We start from the raw sequence: 16,591 nt of genomic DNA on the forward strand, positions 1-16,591 counted from the left end.
TAAAAGGGGGAAAATCAGGAAATGTAATATACATCTATACTCTTCATTTTAATTTGACCCTAAAACAGAAAGTCGGCACTCATCATTTACTTTCTCGGGCCGCACAAAATGATGTGGCGGGCCAGATTTGGCCCCCGGGCCGCCACTTTGACACATATACTTTAGAGGACGCCGTCGGAATACGAATAGCCTCGTCTGCGCGATACGCATCTGCTGTCGAATGGCGGATCGATGGTTTGCGTGTCGTTCCGGAGGAAATGGGATACGGAAGGAAGGAAGTTGACTTTTCATTGCGCGCCAGAGACGTTGATAAACCCCGACGTCGCCGCGTTTGGATTTAGCTCAACGACGGCGCTCGGTGGAAAACTCTGGGCAAAAGCGGGCCGGCCCGTTGACGGAATTCACCCTGACGGGAAGTAAGTAAGTAAGGTCGGATCGTCGTTTCCCAGATGTTTCCCAAGAACGCGCTCGTTCGTTCGCTCGACTTCCCGCCAGCCGTCCGGGTGGCGAATCCACCCGCATCTCCGGATGATTCGGCGGCGTTCCGGCACTCGCCGCCTGTGAATTTTCCCGAGGAGGCGGTCTCCCCGGTGACGGCGCCTGTTGCCATAGTAACCAATAAAGCAGGCAAAGGGGGGATTTAAGGCTCCGTTCGTATCGGCCGGGCCCGGACTAATTAGATGGATTGCGTCGCCGCCGCCGGCGATCGAGCCGCCAGCGGCTCAACTTGAGCTCCTTTGACCGCCGCGGTGGTGTCGGGGGGTGTCGGGGGGGGCGGTTTGAGTGTGCACAATGTGCACACCGGCTAGCTAAACGCGATCCCACCAGGCTAACGCGAGGCAGATGCGATGCGATCTGCTTGTGTATTTGTTTAATGCCCCACTTCACCTGCGCTCCTGTGGAAACAGGAAGTACACACACACACACACACACACACACACACATGCACACACACACACAGGGAAACACACTTCTTCACAAACTTACGCTCGGAAACACACACTAACGGGCGCATTGGCCTACAGATTTGCAACCCAAAAAAAAACAAAATCAGACAGCAGTTTTAAAACGTTCCGTCGTTAGATGGTGCAGAATCTTTTCAACGTGATTGGTTCATTGCAAACTGGACTTAACGAGCGACATCTTTGGTGTTAAGGACCCGCGGGGCGTGGAAGTGGTTATTATTCCACATACTCCATTTGAAGTCAATGAAATTTAGTTTGATTTGAGGCACAGGTGTCAAAGTGGCGGCCCGGGGGCCAAATCTGGCCTGCTGCATCATTTTGTGCGGCCCGGGAAAGTAAATGATGAGTGCAGACTTTCTGTTTTAGGATCAATTTAAAATGAAGTGTATATATGTATATTAAATTTCCTGATTTTCCCCCTTTTTAATCAATAATTGTCATTTTTTAATCCATTTTTTCTGTTTTTAGTTCAAAAATCATTTAGTAAAATCTAAAAATATATTTAAAAAAAGCTAAAATAAACATTGTTTTAGATCTATAAAAAACGGAATATTCAGGGCTTTTAATCCAGTTCTTTTAATCCATTTATGAAAAAAAATCAAAATATGATATCTAAAATGGTCCAGCCCACGTCAAATCAAGTTGACGTTAAAGCGGCCTGCGAACCAACCCGAGTCTGACACCCTTGATTTAAGGGGTCAACTATTATATTGGGGTTGTGGAGTAGAACCTCGGACCAGGAAGCCGGCTCGTTACAGGGAAACTTGATCTTAACAATACGCCAAAAATATTGGAAGCCAAAAACACGGACTTTAATGACACAGATAAGAGTTGATGACAATCACAAGCACCTGGGAGGCTCCCACAACAGGCGAGACTCGTATCCAATCACGCGGACAGGAAAAAAAAACGCCCAACCAAACAAGACCGTGACAATATGATGTCCAAAGAATTGCCAGACTTTTTTGCACTTTAAAAATGGTGAAATGACAAAAGAAAGGTGCTTGTTTTCATGGAATTTTGGCTCCCCAAGATAACACGATGAGAATTTCAAATGGAGGCGCCGGTGGCGTCTCTTGACCCGTCGGTCCCCGTTATGAAGACCTCCGACACGCCGGTAGACACGGGCGACCTCTTGGGCGGCGGGACGCCACGGCGCAAATTCATCTTTAGCTCGCTCATGAATAAAAGATGAGGTTCCACTCGGAGCATCTGGCGTTGGCAAAGCGGTCAGCTCGCGTTGCCTTTTGGATTTTCTCCGGGCCACTTTCTATTTTATCGAGTTCCCATTGGCCACGCCGACCTGCCGCGTCTCTCCTCGTTGAGACCTTTTGGGCCGAGGAGAAAGACGAGCCTTGACGAGGATGACGTTGGCGAATGGCGTCTGAAAACGTGGAAGGAAAACAATGTGAAGGTTGCAGTCGTGGCGTTCTCTCCTTGGAAACACATTTTTTGGTTTATCGCGAAGACGCTTAGACCGAGGTCGACGCTAAACTGAAATTCCGGGAAAGATTTTTTAATATTTGTTTTCATATTTTTCTTCACAAGATGAACTGGTTCTCTTTTTTTTCTCGGAACTTATCCGTTCGGAATCGGATTATTTTTGTTTAGCCCACATGTGTAAAAGTGGTGGCCCGGGGGCCAAATGTGGCCCACCGTATCATTTTGTGCGGCCCGAGAAAGTCAATCATGAGTTTTCTGTTTTAGGATCAAATTAAAATGAAGAGTATAGATGTATATTAAATTTCCTGATTTTTTCCCCCTTTTATATCAATAATTGTCATTTTTTAATCCATTTTTTCTGTGTTTTTAGTTCAAAAATCATTTTGTAAAATCTAAAAATATATTTAAAAACATCTAAAATAAACATTGTTTTAGATCTATTAAAAAACTGAATATTTAGGTCTTTTAATCCATTAAAAAAAAATCTAAATATTATTGTAATTTTTTAATCATTTTTTTTCTGTTTTTAGTTCAAAAATAATTTTGTAAAATCTAAAAATATATTAAAAAAAATCTAAAATATACATTGTTTTAGATCTATAAAAATCTGAATATTCAGGTCTTTTAATCCATTTTAAAAAAAATCTAAATATTATTGTAATTTTTAATCATTTTTTTCTGTTTTTTGTTCAAAAATCATTTTGTAAAATCTAAAAATATATTTAAAAAAATCTAAAATAAACATTGTTTTAGATCTATTAAAAAAAACTGAATATTCAGGGCTTTTAATCCAGTTCTTTTAATCCATTTAAAAAAATCTAAATATTATTGTAATTTTTTAATCATTTTTTTCTGTTTTTTGTTCAAAAATCATTTTGTAAAATCTAAAAATATATTTAAAAAAAATCTAAAATAAACATTGTTTTAGATCTATAAAAAAACTGAATATTCAGGGTTTTTAATCCAGTTCTTTTAATCCATTTATTAAAAAAAATATCTAAATCTTATATCTAAAATGGTCCGGCCCACATGAAATGGAGTTAACGTTAATGCGGCCCCCAAACCAACCCGAGTCTGACACCCCTGGTTTAGCCTCGTTGGCTCACGACGTTGGTTATCCATCAACGTTTTGAGATGCAGGTGACTCAAATCCTATTTTTGGAAGTGGCTCAGTCGCTAGCTCGTCTCTAGTCTCCCATTTTTTTGCATAATGACACTTTTTTTTTGTTTCCATTGGGCCGCGAGTTGGAGCGGAAGAAAAACAAGGAAAAATGAGGCAAATGCTTTTTTTGTCCTAATCCACCGGGCCTCGCCTTCCTGTCGCACTAAGCGATGTGACACCAAGCTGGCCCGGAGCGAAACACGCAAACGCGCAAACACGCACGCACGCAAACACGCAAACGCGCAAACGCGCACGCACTCACGCAGTCTTCGGCACCCCCTCCGACGGAGACCGCCAGCGTGCGCCAAAGCGCATCCGGCCAGATGCGGCTCCAAATGAGCAGCTGTTTGTCGCTTGGCCCGACGACGCGCCGGCCACGTTTGGGGAATGGCGGCGCCGAGTTCAGGTGCGTGGGCCAGCGTCCCGCGGGGGGCCGACTCCTCCAGCTTGAGCGGGCGTCACGACGCTGGCGTTAAAAGAGAATGTTGGATGGGATATATTTTTTTTTAGATGGTGGTCCGGTGGAATAGTGGTTACTGCGTTGGCCTCGCAGTTCCCGAGTCCTGGGTTCGATCCCGTGTTGCTCCTTGCTGTGTGGCGGTTGCACGTTGCCCCCCGGGGTTACTCCGCTTTCCTCCAACATCCCAAAAATGGGCATGCTAGGCTAATTTAGCACTCTAAATCAAGGCTTTAACGTCAACTTGATTTCACGTGGGCCGGACCATTTTAGATATAATATTTAGATATTTTTTTAAATAAATGGATTAAAAGCCCTGAATATTTAGTTTTTTATAGATCTAAAACAATGTTTATTTTAGCTTTTTTAAAAATATATTTTTAGATTTTACAAAATGATTTTTGAACTTAAAACACAGAAAAAAATGATTAAAAAATGACAATTATTGATTTAAAAGGGGGAAAATCAGGAAATTTAATATACATCTATACTCTTCATTTGAATTTGACCTTAAAACAGAAAGTCGGTACTCATTATTTACTTTCTCGGGCCGCACAAAATGATGCGGCGGGCCAGATTTGGCCCCCGGGCCGCCACTTTGACACATGTACTTTAGAGGACGCCGTCGGAAGTTTAGATCTAATATCTAGATTTTTTTTTTTTTTAAATTGGATTAAAAGAACTGGATCAAAAGCCCTAAATAGTCAGTTTTTATAGATGTAAAGCAATGTTTATTTGAGCTTTTTTTTTCTTTGCCATGGAAAATGTCTTTTAATCATGTTTTTTTTTATTTCAAATGGAAACTAAATATTTTTTAAAAGTAGAAAATGGAAAATATATTTATTTTTAGATTTTACAAAATGCTTTTTGAACTAAAAACACAAAAGAAAAAAAAAAGATTAAAAAAATGACAATTATTGATTTAAAAGGGGGAAAATGAGGACATTTAATATACATCTATACTCTTCATTTTAATTTCATCCTAAAACAGAAAGTCGGCACTCATGATTTACTTTCCCGGGCCACACAAAATGAGGCGGCGGGCCAGATTTGGCCCCCGGGCCGCCACTTTGACACCTGTGCTCTAAATCGTCCCTAGATGGGTTGTTGATTTTCAGTCTAAAAAAAAATACCCAAACATATGATGAATGTTTCCACACTGTAAAGAAAACACCTCCCTGGAATATGACCTCCTATTTTAAGCCGTGTGTGTCTGCAAATGTTTGTGTGCGTTTTTGGGCCAGGCACCTTCTGTTCCGTAATGAGTTTTTGCCCGGGAATGTTTCCCCACCGGATTTTGACGCCGACGCCGAAAATCCGGAGAATCCAGCGGCGCACACGCACACACGGCGATGCCGCCGCGCCAATGTAATCAAGTGGGTGCGTGCTGGAGGTGTGCCAGCATTGAGGTGTCTTCTTAATCTGGTTGTGTGTGTGTGTGTGTGAGTGAGATTTGTCAATAGGGGCCGGCGCTGTCATTTTCAAGACTTAACGGTGACAAAGCAGCCGTCAAATCTGCGCGTGCGCTTAAGCCGCCGGCACACGTTTTGCCCGCGTTTTTTGGTATCGTCACCGAGCCCGGGTCTGACGGGCCACTTCTTTTGGCGGAAGTCACGTCGCTCGCGGCCGCTCGCCCGGAAGATTCCTGAGTGTTTCCCAAGTGCGGGAATTAGCGGGCGATTGTCCCTAACCCCCCCCAACGGACCCTCGCTTCCTCCCGCAATGTAGCCGTGACGAGCGTGAGGCACAAAATGGAGGGAAGATTTTGGGTTGTCCGCCGCTTACCCGCTTGAGACATTTGCTTTTCGTCAAAAATGGACCCGAACTCCAGCATTTTTGCAGTCATTTGGGTAGATATTAGCGTTATGGCGCAACCCATGCAAACAAATCGCTAGCATACGACGACGCGCGCTAGCGTAGACTTTAGCGTCGTCGTCGGAAAACTCGATCAAATGGCGCCGGAGCCACAGACGACCTCGTTGACCAATGATTAATTGGACCGTCTAATGCACAGGTGTCAAAGTGGCGGCCCGGGGGCCAAATCTGGCCCGCCGCATCATTTTGTGTGGCCCGGGAAAGTAAATGTTGAGTGCCGACTTTCTGTTTTAGGTTCAAATTAAAATGATGGATATGGATGTACATTATATTTCCTGATTTTCCCCCTTTTAAATCAATAATTGTCATTTTTAATCCATTTTTTTCTGTTTTTAGTTCAAAAATCATTTTGTAAAATCTAAAAATATATAAAAAAAGCTAAAATAAACATTGTTTTAGATCTATAAAAGTAAGTATATATATGTATATATATATATATATATATATATATATATATTCAGGGCTTTTAATCCAGTTCTTTTAATTAATTTATTTAAAAAAATATCTAAATATTATATCTAAAATGGTCCGGCCCACATGAAATTGAGTTTAGATCTAATATCTATATATATATATATATATATATTTTAAATTGGATTAAAAGAACTGGATCAAAAGCCCTAAATAGTCCGTTTTTATAGATCTAAAGCAATGTTTATTTGAGCTTTTTTTTCTTGGTCATGGAATTTTTTTTTAATTATATTTTTTTTATTTCAAATAGAAACTAAATATTTTTTTAAAACGGAAAATTGAAAATATATGTATATTTATTTTTAGATTTTACCAAATGCTTTTTGAACTAAAAACAAAGAAAAAAATGGATTAAAAAATTGCAATGATTGATTTAAAAGGGGGAAAATCAGGAAATGTAATATACATCTATACTCTTCATTTTAATTTGATCCTAAAACAGAAAGTCGGCACTCATCCTTTACTTTCTCGGGCCGCACAAAATGATGCGGCGGGCCAGATTTGGCCCCCGGGCCGCCACTTTGACACATGTGCTCTAATGTATAATTGACGCAACTGTCACCCAAGCGTCCTATTTTTACGGCGGGGAACCCGCCCTGCAGGACGAGCACGTGTGTTTTTGCCGTATCGTTTGCAGTGGGAGGGTCTCGGGGTGAGCCCCGCCCCCTCGACCTCCGGTTGAAGTTGGACGCCGTCTTCTCGGCGGGCAGCCTCACGCCTTCCCACCTTTGTCTTGACGTTGCGTGGTGTTTGTGCGGGTGCGCGTCCGCCTCCAGTGGTTCACCTGCTCTTGAGTCACCCTCCCACTCACCCAAACACACACACACACACACACGCACGCACACACACACACTGTCGGCGTGCACGTTAAGACTTTATGTAAGCGGTAGTGCATTTTTGCTATTTGCGACTTGATGAAAACATCTGCTGCCGTTGCGATCCCTCCTAAATCCTCTTTTTTTATTTTTTTATTTTTCCATTTCTCTCTTATTGTCGCCTCGCGCCTTCGTGCTTTTACACAATATTTATTTCATTTCCATCGGGGAGTGGGGAAAGTTGGCGTGTTTGAAATGAAGCCCTCTTTGCTGGATTTGGTTGGACATTATTTTCTCATGCTAGTTTGTTTACTGGAGCGGCCATTTTGAATAGAATCATATTTTCAGATGAAAGCATATTTTTTTATTCGCTATAATAGCGGCCCACGGAGTGCTTGCGATATGTTTCCATCTTCTATTTTTTTCATCTTCCAAATGTCAGATTCATGTGACGTGACTGAATTTTAATCTAATCTAATCTAATCTTAATCTAATCTAATGTCAGAATGATGCCAAATTGACATGAAATTTGAGAAGCTAGTTGGACAGCTCGTGATGGCGAGGCGGAAATCATCAATCATTTCCAAAATGCGTTAATCCATCGGCCATTTTTTCCCCTTTCGTCGGTGAAGCGCCGTGAAAAAAATCCGTCGTTGTCGCTCCACTTTTCCACCGCGTCGTTCCTCCCACAAACTGTAAAACGAATACAGAGTAAGTGACCATTTTCATTAGAACGATGCAATCCTTCATTTATTCGTTTTCTGAAGCGCTTTATCTTCACGAGGTTCGCTGAGGGTGCCGGAGCCTATCCCAGCTGACTTTGGGCATGAGGACACAAAGGACAACCCGTCAGGCTCACCGGGCAATGGATACTCTTCATTTAGCTTAGCATGAATGTTTTTGTCATGTAGGGAGGAAACCCGAGTACCCAGAGAAAAGCCACGCGGGCACGTTGGTTAAAGTCCTGGGCTCTTCTGCGTTGCGACTGGTTTATTCATGTGGGCCACCTCGTCTTGGCGAACACGGCGCCAAGACGCAAGGTAAACCGTGTTTGCGCTCTTAAAGTAGAACGGCCCGGGTGTCGTGATTTATTCATGCGCGGATCCTTTATTTCTTTCTTTATTTTGAAAGTGAATTTCACGTGGAGCTCCACAATATTGCCTTGATTTAAAATCCAATTTCCCTCTTTTGGCGACGGCGTCGTCGTACATGTAGAATTCATTTTTTGGGGCGGGCTGGGAAACGTGGCTAAATGTAGCGAGGCCATTGCTAAAGTGGTTAGCCAAATGAAAAAAGGAAGCGCCTTCTTCCAATGGAATCCAATTCCCCGACAATTGGGATGGTTCTCCCCGAAGTTCGAGTACGCCACGACGACTCGGTGACGAGTCGGCGAATCGTAGCCATTTTAAAAACAATTCTTGACAAACGCTTCAATCCGTCACCCGAAATCCATCCTAAAACAGCATTTAATGATTAAATACAAATACTGGAGCTCTTTGGACATTAGAACCGAGCCCAGGGAAGTGAATTCCTCGGTAAACTGTCGCGATGGGGGCAAAAAAACTTCTATATACGTCCATTCGCCAAACGGCTCAAAATGCTCTCCAATTCGGTCAAATCCAGCCGAAAACAGCGTTGAATGATTAAATACAAATACTAGTATTAGAACCGAGCCCAGGGAAGTGAATTCCTCGGTAAAATGTCGCAATGTTTTCGGCTGGATTTGACTGAACGTTCATTCGGCGACCTGTCCGTCCGTCAAACATCCGTCGGCGAAACGTCTTTAGGCGAATCATCCGAGTACCGGTAAATCTCTTTTTAATTTTGTCCGCGTGCCGATCTGGCCCGACTTGGGCCGGCGGACAAACCACGGGAATTAAGCGGCATAAAAAGAGCCGGAATAGCTCCCCGGGAGGCATCGTCGTCAGATGCCCCAGCCGCCTCGTCTGGATGAGCTCGGGGGAAACTCATTTGAGCCGTTCCTTCCTATCCGAGATCCGCCTTCTTCGGCGCCCGAGCGTGACCGCGAGGCTCGGAACGCGGATGGACCGCTAATTAGAGAGCTCCGCCTTTTCAGCTCGTTTCCACGGACCGCTTCACCCGTCGAATGCTTCCAAACCCCCCTCGTCCCTTCCGTACGAACACGTTGAATCATCGTCGCGCCCCGGCGAGCTAGCAAACGCTTCTCAAAGCCGCCACGGCTGTCGGCTGGCGCTCGTTGTCTTCGGTCTGCCCGCGCCGCCTCGGCCCAGCCCTTGTTAATTTTAGCCGTGGTGTTGAACGGGTCCTTTAAACTGGAGAATTCGAATTCCTGCACCTCTGGCACGACACTGTCCGACCAGTGAAATTCTAATCAGATGCCCCAGCCGCCTCGTCTGGATGAGCGCTGGCTGATTGGAGTGGATCCATTTGGGCCATTGGGAACACGTTGGGGCGGAGATCTCATTCATCCGTCTCCATTCACGGCCGCAAATGATGGAGGCGGTTTTAACTTTGCCCCCCAAACGCCTCCCGCTTTGCACCGCGTTCGCTATTAATTCCGAGAAAACAAGCTTTTGGAGACGCGCCGGCTCGGCGGCGTTTTTAGACGCTTGCCCGATTTGTACCGTATTGGAAATGGGGTCTCTCTGTCTGAATAATTCCATGTGATGACTTCCTCCAGCCGGGCTTTTGATCTTTTGGGGGCCGTCCTCCCCGAAGGCCGAGCAAAAAATGAAAGAAGACGCATTCCCGCGTGGCGAGTTTCGCCAGGGGGGACACAAATAGGAGCCAAAGTGGGCCGGAGCTAAAGTTAGCATAAAATCCAGATGTAATTGCGCCATCCGGTTTCTCCGTAAAACGAGACGGACGACGTGCAAATGATGTGAAATGACGGATTTTCTCTCTTTGTTTGCACTTTCCAGGCGTGGGCGCTCAGAAGGTGCGCGTGGAGGAGGAGTTGGAAGCGTACCCCAACGAGTCGGTGGACCTGCGCTGTCAGTTCGTGGATGGCGGCGGCAAAACCAAACTCACTCAGGTCAGTCGCCAATCCGTCACTGGTTAAAGGTGAACGCCATTTTGCGATCAATGCGTGGAATTTCCAAGGAAACTTCCCCCCAAAAAAACAATGTTAATCAAGGTAGAAGATCCTGATTTTTTTTTTCTCTTCCCCCTTTTTATTGCCTTGATTGATTTTATCTTGTGTTTTTATATTCAACTTGCACTAAAAATGGAAATGGTCATCTTACATTTTGATATTCATCTTGCATTGATATTGTCCCGTTTTTAAAGAAAAAGTCCAACTCAGGTGTGAAAGCTTTCACTCCGCTTGAAGGGTTGCTGACATTTTGCCTTTTAAAGTAGAACACGGGCACTAATTACAGGTTGCAAAGTGGCCCTAGTGGTCAAATAAAGAATGACCCCGAGTATGGGATGAATAAAATGTAATCTTATCAAAATCTCCACCCCCGTGGCATTCTCCTGAAAAATAACCTCATTTTGACCTTGTTTCCCCACGCTTGGCTCCGCCCCCTTCCAGGTGTCGTGGATCTGGGAGCCCATGGAGGGCCAGCGGGACAACATCGCCGTCTACCACCCCTTCTACGGCCAGAGTTTCCCCAACTTGTCCTTCAAGGACCGCGTGGTCTTCCTGCACAACAATTTGGAGAACCCGTCCATCCGGATCTCCGACCTGCGCATGTCGGACGCCGGCCGCTTCACCTGCGAGTACGCCACCTACCCGTCTGGCAACGAGCAGGGCACCACCACCCTGGTCATGCTAGGTGAGCGCTCGCCCAAAAAATGACAGTCTTTGTAAAAAAAAAAAAAAAAAAAAATCGCTCTTTTCTCACTGGCGCCCTCTAGAGGTAGGCGGCGGCTTTGCAGGACACGTGTCCTGGCAATTATTGGCTCTTTCTGTCTTCAAATATGGCTGAAAATGCCGCCAAGCATATTAGGCCAAAAGGGAGGGGGAACCATCGACGCTATCGCACCCCGTGGCCTGCGATAATTTGTTCTGGGTTGGAAACCCAACCCCCAAAAAAACAAATGTATCTGGAGGGCACCCGGTGACAAACAAATCCCGGCCACATAGAAGGATTAAGATTAAGAAATAACTTTGTTTGTTCCATCGTTCAAGTCCCATGTGTTTGTTGTCAAGCGTTAGCATCTTTGACGCTAACGATGCGGCGACCACGGCGGCGGCATGTGGGTCAAGCGGAAGCCACGAGGCGCCCGGCTCGCCCTAATTAGAAAAAAAGGTGACGGCGACAGATGCGGACGCTCGCTCCTCCGCCATCCGGCGCGGCGGGCGACCCGCCAAAGTCCGCGCTGAGGTCGCCCCTCTCGCTTCCTTGCTGCGATTCGTCTCTCGGACGCGCTATTTTTAACCCTCGTCTGTTCGCCGCCAAATCCGTTCGTTCGTCTTCCGTACGTGAGGGTGCCGGAGCGCATCCCGGCTGACCTCTGGCGAAGGGCAGACCTGACTTGGCCAGATTTATTTGGCTTCAAGTTAAAAAATACAGACACTCTGCTGGGATGGATCGTCCATAAAAACATGTTTCTTGCTTTTTTCGCCAGGGGAGTTTTTTTTTTTTGCATTTTTTGGGGGCGGCAGACCCGCACCGCTTCAACACGTTGATATCAGGGCCGCTTCAATACGACGACGGGCCGGGCGCTCGCTCGGCAATCATCAAAAACCGTGGAGACGCGCGTAATAAAAAGGCCGGCGGCCATTCCGGGGCAGAGCGGCGGATTGAATACATGAAAGGCGGCCGGGCGCCGTGTCTGGGCGCCGCGTCCAAAAAGCCTGACCTTTGGCAGATGATTGACAGCTCTTTTGAAAAGACGGCCCTTTCCAAAATCACTCATTACTCCGTCTTCAAAATGTCAGTCTCATAAAAAAAAAGCAAAAGCCGTTTTTTTGGAGCCCGTCTTACTTATTTTTTGTATTTTTATTTTTTCTGTCCCGCCTCTCAGCCAAACCCAAAAACTCCGCCGAGGCGCTGACGGTGCGGGCGGGCACCGAAGCGGCGGTGGTGGCGCGGTGCCAGGCGGCCGACGGCAAACCGGCGGCCAGCATTCGGTGGCTGGCGTCGGTGGGGGGTGTCCACGGCAACCACGGAAACCACGGCAACCACAGCACCAGCCGCAGCGAGGCTCCCGACGGCACGGTGACGGTGCGCAGCGAGTACCGGCTGGTGCCCACGCCGGCCGACCACGGACGGGAGCTCACCTGCGTGGTGGACCAGCGCACCCAGGACAAGACCTGGACGCGACCTTTGAGGCTGTCCGTGGAGTGTAAGTCAAGTCAAGCACCCCCCCCCTCCCACTGCCCCTGCTTAGAAAAAAAGGAAACAGAAGCTATGCTAGTAGCAAAAACTGTTGCAGTTTTCAATGAGCAGATTTTCCATACTGCAAATCCCACTTTTTTGTAGCGGTGACCTTGATTAGATTTAGATTAGAATTGGATTTGGAATTGTAATTAGATCTGGATTAGATCTGGATTAGATTTGGATTAGATTTGGATTAGATTTGGATTAGATCTGGATTACATTTGGATTGCATTTGGATCACATTTGGATCAGATTTGGATCAGATTTGGATTAGATTTGGATTAGATTTAGATTAGATTTAGATTAGATTTAGATTAGGATTAGGATTAGGATTAGATTAGGATTAGATTAGGATTAGATTAGGATTAGATTAGGATTAGATTAGGATTAGATTAGGATTAGATTAGGATTAGATTAGGATTAGATTAGGATTAGATTAGGATTAGATTAGGATTAGATTAGGATTAGATTAGGATTAGATTAGGATTAGATTAGGATTAGATTAGGATTAGATTAGGATTAGATTAGGATTAGATTAGGATTAGATTAGGATTCGATTTAGGCACAAAAGTGCATCTCATCCCCTCAAATGTATTTTGGAATTAAAATGAGGCGGCTAACGGCGTCGACGTCGCCGCTAACGTTTGGCGCAAGGATTGTGTTGATACATTGCGCAAAGGGTGGCGTTGTTTCTAATTGTGTCCCCCATTTGGTCCCCCCAGACCCGCCGTCCGTCTCCATCGAGGGCTACGACCACAACTGGTACGTGGGGCGCTCGGACGCCGCGCTGGTCTGCACGGCCGAGGGCAACCCGCAGCCCACCGCCGTCACCTGGAGCGCGTAAGAGCAATTCAATTCACCTTCTTTCTTGGCTTGCGTGGCTTTTCTCTGGGTTCCCACATTCCAAAAACTAGCTTCATACCTCATTGTCCCTAAACTCAAAGCCATGGGTTGTTTGTCTCCTCGTACCCTGCCATCGGCTGTTTGCAGGGGATAGACTCCGGCACCCCCGGGACCCTTGTGAGGATAAGCAGTGCATTAAAATGAATGACTTTGAGCGTATTTATCCTGTCAAAGTCAAGCTTGAACGTCATCTCGTGTGGCTAACGGCGTGCATTTCTCCTCTCTCCTGACCTTGGGGTGACCTTGGCGTGACCTTTGGGTCCTGTCCGGCACCGCAGGGCGTCGGGTCCGCTGCCGGACTCGGTGCTGGTGGACGGCAACAAGCTGACGGTGAGCAAGGTGGACGACGCCGTCAACACCACCTTCATCTGCCAGGTGGAGAACAAGCACGGCGCCGCCAAGGATCAGATCACCACCCTCGTCATCGGTGAGTTTGCCGCTACCTCGGGTGGGCCGACGGGCCGACAGGCTGACTGGCGTCCCACTTTTTGGGCGTGCGGGTGGACGTGTCTTGTCGTAGGCCCCCCAAAAAAGGAAAAAAATGCCCCCTCATTGGTTGCATTTAGAACACGGTTGAGAAATGGTGGCTAAGTTGACCCTCATTTAAAGATGAAAAGAAAAAGCCTCTTGGAATCGAACGCAATTCCGTCTGCGTCACGACGTTAGAGCCCCACGTTCTCATCACCTTAGAATTGTATTGTAAAAATAGAATGATCCATTCGGCCATTTTTTTTCTTTTTGACTTGATTTTTTCACTAAATGTCAATAAATAGTCGCCGTAGTTGGCTCCAGGTACACAAAATATTTATGCATTTTTTGACATTTATTTTTGGGCAATATGGATGGAATCAATGAGGACTGTATATGTATTTTATTTTGTAAGACACACCACAGGATGACTGAATGAATGAGTTCTGTAGATGTATTTTATTTTGTGATATACCTCAGGATTATTTGATTCAAAGCAATGAAATAGTTCACAACAACGGCAACAATAATGAGAGAATTTCCTCCGTCGTCCCCAAAAATGTTGCCGTAAAAAAAGCTTTATGGACTTGAGCCCTTTGTAATATTTAGCTGATTTAGTCACGGCGAAGGCGTCATTGTGGCGTAATTGAAATGATCCCCAAATGCAGCAAATGACACGTCATCGGGATTAGCGTCCAATTTAGCGCGTAATGGCTCTCGAGCGGTCGGCGTGCCGCTCATTAACTTTGATGAACTTTTAAAGCAGCTTAAACCAGCCACTTGATTATTTTCCAGGAAGACGCCCCCCCCCAAAAAAAATCAGGCGGCGCCAAACGTTCACGCCAAACGTTAGCGCAAGGGTGTCAAACTTAACGTAATAACATCAACTCCATTTCATGTGGGCCGGACTATTTTAGATATAATATTTAGATTTTTTTTAGATTTTTTTAATTGGATTATACGAACTGGATCAAAATCCCTAAATATTCCGTTTTTTTCATAGAAATAAAACTGTTTATTTGATTTTTTTCTTAATAAGGGAAAACATCTAATAATCATTTGTTTTTCATTTCAAATGGAAACTTTAAAAAAATATATATATTCAATATTAAAGTGAAAAACCGAAAATATTTGTATATATTTGTTTTTAGATTTGGCAAAATTCTTTTTGACCTAAAAACACCAAAAGAAAAAAAAATGAATGATTTAAAAAGGGGAAAATCAGGAAATATAATATATATCTATAATCTTCATTTGAATTTGATCCTAAAACAGAAAGTTGGCACTCATCATTTACTTACTCGGGCCGCACAAAATGAGGCGGCGGGCCAGATTTGGCCCCCGGGCCGCCACTTTGACACCTGTGCATTTGCGTTTGGAACTTTCCCATTGAATTGTAAAAATGGACATTTGCAATCCAAGCCGTCTTGCTTTTCCTTTTGATATTTTCGGTTCGGAGAGATTAAACAAGGATATTTTAAGAAATACTGCCTAGCGCTCGTGTGTGTGTATGTGTGTGTTGTGTTGTCAGTGTGTGTGTGTGCGTACTCGACTTGAAAGAAAATGGAGGAGCTTTTCAGTATTTGAACGCTTCTTGGCATTCTGTATTGAAATATTTCACGCGCGGCGCACCATCGATTCTTGGTCATCTGGAGACGGTTGTCACGGCGACGGTGGGACGGCCGCCCTCCGCGGCGGTCCACGCCCCATCTGGCGACGCTCGTTAAACGCAAGGACGTCTATCTGCGTCCGATACCGTAGCCCAAGGGTGTCAGACTCGCGTTGGTTCGCGGGACGCGTTAATGTCAACTCGGTTTCATGTGGGGCGGACCATTTTAGATATAATATTTAGATATTTTTTAAAAATTGGATTAAAAGAACTGGATCAAAAGCCCTGAATATTCAGTTTTTATAGATTGTAAACAATGTTAATTTTAGCTTTTTTATATATATTTTTTTGAATTTTACAAAATGATTTTTGAACTAACTTTGAACTTTGTAATTTTTTAATCCATTTTTTCAGTTTTTTTAGTTCAAAAATCATTTTGTAAAATCTCAAAATATATTAAAAAAGCTAAAATAAACATTTTTTTAGATCTATAAAAAACTGAATATTCAGGTCTTTTAATCCAGTTCTTTTAATCCATTTGAAAAAAAAACCTAAATATTACTGAAAATTTTTAATCAATTTTTTCTGTGTTTTTAGTTCAAAAATCATTTTGTAAAATCTAAAAATATATTTTAAAAAAAGCTAAAATAAACATTGTTTTAGATCTATAGAAAAAGTGAATATTCAGGTCTTTTAATCCAGTTCTTTTAATCCATTTAAAAAAAAATCTAAATATTGTAATTTTTTAATCCATTTTTTCTGTGTTTTTAGTTCAAAAATCATTTTGTAAAATCTACAAATATATTTAAAAAGCTAAAATAAACATTGTTTTAGATCTATAGAAAAACTGAATATTCAGGTCTTTTAATTCATTAAAAAAATTCTAAATATTGTAATTTTTTAATCCATTTTTTTGGTGTTTTTAGTTAAAAAAATCATTTTGTAAAATCTAAAAATATATTTAAAAAAAAAAGCTAAAATAAACATTGTTTTAGATCTATAAAAAACGGAATATTCAGGTCTTTTAATCCATTTCTTTTAATCCATTTATAAAAAAATATATCTAAATATTATATTTAAAATGGTCCGGCCCACATGAAATCGAGTTGAC

The 16,591-nt window shown here is 43.8% G+C and overlaps 1 protein-coding gene across 2 annotated transcripts in view; it reads left to right on the plus strand.

The window, feature by feature from the left end:
- Window positions 1-16,591, plus strand: part of LOC144067190 (poliovirus receptor homolog) — a 41,941-nt gene that overhangs the window by 9,881 nt on the left and 15,469 nt on the right. For both annotated transcript variants that reach the window (XM_077590729.1, XM_077590731.1), the window contains exons 2-6: window positions 10,092-10,204; window positions 10,706-10,949; window positions 12,145-12,465; window positions 13,223-13,340; window positions 13,682-13,830. In XM_077590729.1, the coding sequence (XP_077446855.1) occupies window positions 10,092-10,204; window positions 10,706-10,949; window positions 12,145-12,465; window positions 13,223-13,340; window positions 13,682-13,830 (945 nt within the window). The remainder of the gene's footprint in view (window positions 1-10,091; window positions 10,205-10,705; window positions 10,950-12,144; window positions 12,466-13,222; window positions 13,341-13,681; window positions 13,831-16,591) is intronic.

Source organism: Stigmatopora argus, chromosome 21 (assembly GCF_051989625.1).
Source record: "Stigmatopora argus isolate UIUO_Sarg chromosome 21, RoL_Sarg_1.0, whole genome shotgun sequence".
Classification (NCBI taxonomy): domain Eukaryota; kingdom Metazoa; phylum Chordata; class Actinopteri; order Syngnathiformes; family Syngnathidae; genus Stigmatopora; species Stigmatopora argus.